Here is a 7,516-nt window from a genome sequence, read left to right as displayed (position 1 = left end):
CTTGCCGACCCCTGCTCTAGTGGTTCGTGGCTCTATAGTATAGTGTTTGTCACAGTCACGCCAGAAAGATCATAAAAGTACCTACTTATAGGTACCACCGAAAACAAAGAAAGATCTTATTAAAATTTGTAAAGACACCGGGTTTAGCACTGGATATAGGTACGACATTATAATATTTTGTCTGTGGTGGTGTAACAAGTACCTGCACCTGGACTTGGAGAAAGAATCATCCTTCTTAAATAATTTCGATTAGGTAACTACTTTAAAATATTTTGGAGCAAATCCCCCAATCCTCATTGAAAACTGCCTTATATACATAAGATACATGCACAATGTACATACTTACTAATGCATGTGATAATAATATACATATATTACTTATGTAAGTATACTTATTATAGAACCATGTCTCATGCAAACATACTCAAAGACTGTAACATTCAATAGCTTTCATGCGAGTATCCAGTTACTGAATGCAGAATGTTAGTTTTCTTGATGGAAAAACTAAAGAAGAAAACATTGTTTAACTTTGAAAAAATACGTTATTAAGTTAATGTTCAAAGGAAATGGATAGTAATAATATGTAACAAAAGATATAAAATAACTTCAAGCTTAGAAATAATGCAAGTTGCTAAAAACGACTTCAGCGCTGATCTTCAGCGAAACTGCATGAGCCTTAGTTTTTTTAGGCTACGAACTTTCATAAATTATGTTTTTTTTTTAAATTATGTACTTATCTTTAATAATGTAAATTGAAAATCTTAGCCGTAAAAACTCAATGGCTCATTATTTAGACAAACAAGTACTGAAAACCAATTTAAGTATAAAGTGTTATGAAAATTTGAATACCGAATTACTTTTGTAGGACTGCAAAGGGTGTTCAAAAGCGACAAATTATCGTTATTATTTTATTTATTATAAGTATTATATATTATGTACGCGAACATCATCTTACGTAATTTACGTAATTATAAATCCAACCACGACCACTTCATACCTCGACAACATAATTTTAATATTTTTACAAAACTTTTAATTTGCTCCTTTCAACTTTTATAAAGTGTAAAAAATTCAATCAAACTCTTTGATCAGTACAGTAGGACATGGGTCACTTACAAAGAGAACATCTCCGTAGGTAAGTACCTATACTCAGTCCTCGGCCTTCCTCAAGTCCTACTACCGATCATTTGTGTAGGTATAATGGAGTACATGGGGGTCCGTGTATTGGATTGTTTATTGGGCTGTGTGTATTCTTTTACCGCTAAATGACAATGGGCGTTTTGGCACCTATGTCCAATAAAGATGAGACATACATCGTTGGATAGCTCTTTTCAAGTGAGCAAAAAAATATTATGACGACAAATCCGTATCAGTTGTCCATTTTGAAATATATTTGTCGGAAGGAAGTATTTTTCTATGGCATTGCACTCTCTCTCCTGATGACAGTTAGGGCGTAATACACGTAAACACGTATTATTAAAATGGGAGAAATTATTTTCAACTGGTTTTATTTACTGAGATAGTAAACAAATGTAATATTATAATGAATGATGATCATTTTGTTATAAAAATTAAAAATGAATGTGAAAAAAATGCAAAAACATTAAAATTACTGAAATAAACTATAAACACTTTCAAGGTACGATTATTCTAATTGGACAGTAAATCAGGACTAGCGCTTCCGTTATTCATATTCTGCAAAAAAGTACCTTTTCAACGACGTATCACTCATTTCTATTGGTGATGGTCCCAGCTTCCATATATTGGTGCCCATCATCATTTATAAATATCTTTTATGTTCCTTTGGCCCACAGTACATTAGCAAAGCAATATTTCTTCCACGTCCTCCACACCCACTGCAAAGAAGATAGTAAATAAACATTTTATATAAAAAGGGGTTGAAACCGATACCCCATCATTCTGCCCCAGATTGTGACAGAAAACGGCCGCCATCTTGAGAGAGCTGTCAATTTTGCCGCCATAATTCCTATGTTTCAGTTTTGCTTTTAATTTCATTAGGCAAAGATGTTGAAATTCGCGGCTATAGTTTCCTTGATGCTTATAGGTAAGTTTGTTAAATATACTTTTACCTATACAAAATACGACCGAATGGCGTAGTGGTTAGTGACCTGACTACTGAGCCGATGGTCCCGGGTTCGATTCCCGGCTGGGGCAGATATTTGTTTAAACACAGATATTTGTTCTCAGGTCTTGGATGTGCCCGTAAAATGGCAATAGGCCCGCCCCCTATTACATTGGGACTAAAACAACACTCTGGCGAAAAGTGGGTGCAGCAATGCACCTCTGCCTACCCCGCAAGGGAGTACATTAGTACAAGGCGTGAGTGCGTGTTTTTTTTTTTTTTTTTTTTTTCTATACAAAATATACTTAGGTAGCTTAGGTACCTAGACAATATCCATAGGTATATTTACAAAATAGTAGTAACATATAGTCACCTGTCACCATTTACAGGTGACTAAGTACATGTTATTACTAAATTTGCATCTTGTGTACAGTTACCATAAGAGATACGTGTATTTATTTATACCCAAAGCCAATTAAGTAATGAATTGATCGTATGGTTATAGCTGTGGCTTTTTGGATCAAACTGTTGGCTTGTGTCTATTTGGTTGACTGTACCTACATAATTATCGACTCATAATTTTATAAATCTTTATTAGGTTCTTCGTGATTAGTGATTTGATTAACTTACTACGTATGATAGATATTAATGATAATATGCATAGTATTAGGGTATAGTTGTGTTGATAATTTTTCCGATATTATCATCAATACGACATCTAACTCTAATTTATATTTTTCAAAAGTGGTTTGGCCCCAAGCTGACTCTAGAAGGCATAAAAAGGATGCTACCCCGTCTAATGATTTTGACCCAGGTCTGAAAGTGTAGTGTGTTTCACGTTTTCAATGTTATTTTCAATAAAGTAGAACGCTTTTAGAATATAGCACGAACGAATGATGAGAAGCATGAAGGGATCGGATCAATCGAATGCATGAAATTGAGCATGTTCTTTTAATGATTTAAATTACTTAAGTACTTCTTATGTTTTTTTTTATGAAGGACTTTTGTATTGATATAAATTATGCATGAATTTAAGTAGGCACTTAGTTAACCCTTTAGTACGCATGATGGTAGTTTTTCTGTGGCCATAACCATTTTTACACGGTAAAATTATAAAGAACATAACTAACTTGTTCAGAATGACGGACCTTTTTAAATTACTAATCCGTACGTAACTCTGACTCTGCCTAGCTTGGGGTCGGATAGCCGTGTGGGAGATGTCCCCACATATTAAGGACCTATTTCACAATGTCTGGATAATGGCTACCTGTCGTATAATGGTCACCGTACATATAACCGTAACGTAAAGGGATCGACAAATTTTCAGGCGTTCGCGAGCTCGCGTTCTACAGGTTGACAGAAGAAAATGAGGCGATCCTTTTACGTTACGCTTATAATTATGTGCGGTGACCTTAAAAAACATGCGGGCACTGTCTAAAACATAATTACAAAGAATGTCAGCATTTCGTTTATCCAACAGGTAGCCATTACCCAGCCATTGTGAAACAACCCCTTAGGCCTTATATTAATTAATCATTAAACCCCCAGGCAGCACAATCTGGGCGGCAGGGCTGTCGTGTGAGTCGTGCGGGCGCGAGTGCGCGGCGGCGTGCGGCACCCGCCACTTCCGCGCCTGCTGCTTCAACTACCTGCGGAGGAAGAGGGTGTCTCCAGGAGTGGGGGCTAATAAGGTTATTACTACGTAGTACGGGCCGGTTGTCGACGTCGATAAACACCATTAGAGCGCGTTCGCTACCAGTCACAGAGCCATATTTATGGTGAATCGCGATAACAATGAATATAATGACGTTTATTTACCTACGTAGATAACGAACCCGTGTAGCAGCAGCTTACATCATGTCTCGTATGCTCTTACACCTCGCTCGCTACAGCGAACCATCGTTATTATATTAGCAACCAACAATCCTTAGGGACCGTCTCCATAGGCGAGAGAATCGCATACAAGTTGACTTTTCGCCGCATTAAACCTTGCCTTATAATATCGCCGTGAGACACCTTCTATGAGTGAGAGAGTGGGCCCTGGGCCTGTCGTGTGAGTCGTGCGGGCGCGAGTGCGCGGCGGCGTGCGGCACCCGCCACTTCCGCGCCTGCTGCTTCAACTACCTGCGCAGGAAGAGGGTGTCTCCAGGAGTGGCCAGTAATAAGGTTATTATACTCACATCGTGGTCTACGTGCCTTTACACCTGCTACCGAACCATCGCCGTAGATTATAGGTCGTTTCAGCTAGGAAGATTCCTGTGACAGATCACAATTTTGTAAATTACGCACAAACACTATTGCGAGTTCCGTGTCAATTTCATTGAATACGTACGACCCATACTATAAGTTGATAGACAAAATTTATAGAATTTCGTCTCCATAACGGCACGGAATCATTTGCAACTATCTATCTATTAACTGAAACGAGGTATAGCAACGGGGTTAGACTGCATTTGGAAATCTCCGTCAAGTATTCTCATCGGCATCATCAGAATCTGAAAATTATGTATCTGAGATTAAAAAAACAAACGGCAAACGGCGTGTCGGTCGCCCCCCAACCCGTTGGTCTGATGATCTGCGGAAGGTAGCGGGAAGCCGCTGGATGCAGATGGTGGGTGACCGTTTGGGGTGGCGATCGTTAGGAGAGGCCTATGTCCAACAGTGGACTACAGAAGGCTGAGAGAGAGAGAGAGAGAGAGAGAGAGAGATTAAAAAACATACTTTAGGTCCAAAACCGGCTACAACAAAAGCTTTTGCACATCAATGGTGATTTTTGGTTATGATAAAGTTATTTATGTTAATTCAGGTGGGCTACCAATGTACTTACCTAAATAATTTATTTTTTAAATTTCGTATGTTTTCAGCACTGGCCATCGAGAATGGATGAAGACAAAATGGACGACCGACCAAGATTGAAAAAAATACCAATTTTCGCCATAGAAGATGTACCAGAACCGTGGATGAGCAACGAAATAGACTCCTACGCATTAGAAGATAGCTTTGAAAATCGTCTGCCCTTACCCTATGACATGTAGACTATTGTAGACTAATAGTTTAGAATACTAAGGCCCTGTTTCACAATGTCTGGTTAGTGGCTACCTGTGAGATAAAATACATGCTGTCACTGACTAAAAAATAATAACAGAGAGTTACAGCATGACTAACCAGACATTGTGAAACAAGGCTTAAATCATATTTTTCTTATCGTTAAATAAGTATGTATCCTGAACGCGTTTGATAAAAACCGAAATAAATTGAGATTTTATGAAGCTGTAATACCAATGTACCTAATTCATTGTAAATTTATATCCATACTTATTTACACAAGTAAATAAATACGTAACAGAAGCTACAAAAAAAAGAAAAATAAAAGCTACTTACATAAATTCATAGCAAAATGTTTCTTTGCTAAAGAAAAGAGTTCAACGGGCGACCTGAACTTTCAAGTACCTACTTTTGTAACAATAATATTAACTTTTTAGATTATCTACATAAAGATTAGGATTAGGTACGATCTTTTTATCATTTTTTTTTAAACAGATGGTTGGAGATCTGTTTAAAAAAAACTCAGTTCTACCTATCTTACAAACATTAGAAGATTCTTTATGTAATTTTTCTGGATTGTTATTAATTTTATCTAACTTGTTATGTCCTTTAATGGCTGGATTTAGATATAACAAAATACTTATGTATCTTAAGAAAAAGAAAACACTTTTGAATCAAAAACGAATTCTTTTATTTCGTCTTTTGGGCGTCTAACATGAAATATTAGTAAGATTCTTAGATTATAAGTATGGACAAATATAGCTCTATTTTATTTTTGTATCTACACAAGTTTTCAATATTAAATTAAAAATACGTACATATTACACGTAGGGTAACGTAACGTACCTAGGGACATTTTCGACTACCCCAACTTTGAATGAAGCTATCGCAGCGTACAACTAAGATATTAATGTGAAATTTTCTTTATTCGGTAGGATATATAATCTATTATCACTAGTATTTGTGCTTAAACTTTAGTGTGGCCAGATTTTATTAAATTAAAATAAAAGTAAAAATACTTGTTTTGACCCAAGGTACGTTACACGTTTGTACCTTGGGACACTGTTTCCTATAGCTTTGTACTATGGAAAATGCAAACTTCTAAATAACGCCTTATATCTCTGTTCTTATTTATTTACTGCATCTCTATTCTGTCTAGTTTCACTCTGGCACTAATAAGAACAGAGATATAAGGCGTTATTTAGATGTTTGCATTTTCCATAGTACAAAGCCATAGGAAACAGTGTCCCAAGGTACAAATTTAATCGTGTCCCAAGGTACAAAAAAACAATATTTAACCAAAATTTAAATATCTTTATTTTTAATGAATAGGAATCTTTCAGATAATTGCCATGTCATAAAATTAAATAACTGAAAAGTTATACGTGACATCCATGTCTTTATTTTCAGCATGCCTTAATGAGATAAAGCAACACAAAAAACTATACAAAAGCTACTTTTGACTCCAAAAAACTTCATACTGTCTTCACCACACACTAGATGCTGGTATGATCACGAGACTCACTAGTTTTGCCAAGCGAGTAAAATACTATGCCTAGGGTAGAATTTTAATGTTTTTATTTAGCCGGTTTTTAAAATACAATCAATGTCCCGAGGTACAAGCGTCCCAAGGTACGTTACGTTACCCTACCTAGTTAGCTACGTACATACCTGATATCATTGTACTTAAAATTTAGGCATATTTCCACCCCATACGTTCCCAAATAGATTTTTATTTCTGCTTGCCAATTTGGAAAAATTCTGAGTCTGGCTTCAGGTAGGTGAAGTACCTATAGCTCATATTCTAGATCGTTTAGGTGACCTAACTAGCTAGATTAGGTTCTTCAGAATATTTTAACTCAACGACACGTTTATAATTATATTAAATCAAAAATACAATATTCTTCATACAATTATTTAAATATCATAGTCAATGTCACCTCCTAGTATTAATACTGGCAAAATAGAATTTTAAAATGAAATGCACAATGAGTTCAATAATCTCTGATTTTCAAAAGAAGCTATTTTTAATTTCACACCTTGTAGGTTACATATTTTATGATATTAAGTAGGTGTAGGTACCTAGTTATTTTGTTTTAAGTACTCGAAACAATAGATTAATTTATCGTTTTAGCTTATAAAAGTTACTACTCGAAAAGATGACTAACGTCAATTTTAAATTCAAACATTGTGCAACTCATTTTTAACTTAACTAACGTATTAAATTAGTCTCCAGCTCACTCTTTTCTTACTTACTGAGTATTTAAAATCATTTTCAATGAGTTTTCATTATAAATTACCTTAAATCTAACAATAAAATTAGGATCTACGAAATATTTTAGAAAGATGGAGAGAAAATTGTCGCGCCTAAACTATTTTTTTTTTTGC

At 35.6% G+C, this 7,516-nt stretch overlaps 1 protein-coding gene across 2 annotated transcripts; it reads left to right on the top strand.

Moving 5' to 3' along the window:
• Window positions 1–1,804: 1,804 nt before the first annotated feature.
• Window positions 1,805–5,130, top strand: LOC105390124. 2 transcript variants are annotated; one of them, XM_038110852.2, is made up of 4 exons: window positions 1,805–2,065; window positions 2,829–2,897; window positions 3,632–3,774; window positions 4,948–5,130. In XM_038110852.2, the coding sequence occupies exons 1-4, from the start codon at window positions 2,026–2,028 to the stop codon at window positions 5,116–5,118; spliced, it is 423 nt and encodes a 140-aa protein (XP_037966780.2). In that variant the 5' UTR covers window positions 1,805–2,025; the 3' UTR covers window positions 5,119–5,130. The 2 variants fall into 2 exon arrangements, with proteins under 2 accessions (XP_037966780.2, XP_037966781.2); XM_038110853.2 differs by lacking the exon at window positions 2,829–2,897 and having other exon boundaries at window positions 1,812–2,065.
• Window positions 5,131–7,516: the final 2,386 nt, after the last annotated feature.

The sequence above is a fragment of the Plutella xylostella genome, chromosome 24 (assembly GCF_932276165.1).
Source record: "Plutella xylostella chromosome 24, ilPluXylo3.1, whole genome shotgun sequence".
NCBI lineage: Eukaryota > Metazoa > Arthropoda > Insecta > Lepidoptera > Plutellidae > Plutella > Plutella xylostella.
The sequence above is the reverse complement of the archived record's forward strand: the minus strand, read 5'-3'. Positions and strand labels throughout refer to the sequence as shown.

Bases quoted from the DNA above. Each gene is read 5' to 3' on its own strand.
- LOC105390124 (XM_038110852.2), top strand. From the start codon at position 2,026: ATGTTGAAATTCGCGGCTATAGTTTCCTTGATGCTTATAG. The intron at 2,898-3,631 runs GTCTGAAAGTGT...TTAAACCCCCAG, and splicing joins GTCTAATGATTTTGACCCAG to GCAGCACAATCTGGGCGGCA. The intron at 3,775-4,947 runs GTTATTACTACG...GTATGTTTTCAG, and splicing joins CAGGAGTGGGGGCTAATAAG to CACTGGCCATCGAGAATGGA.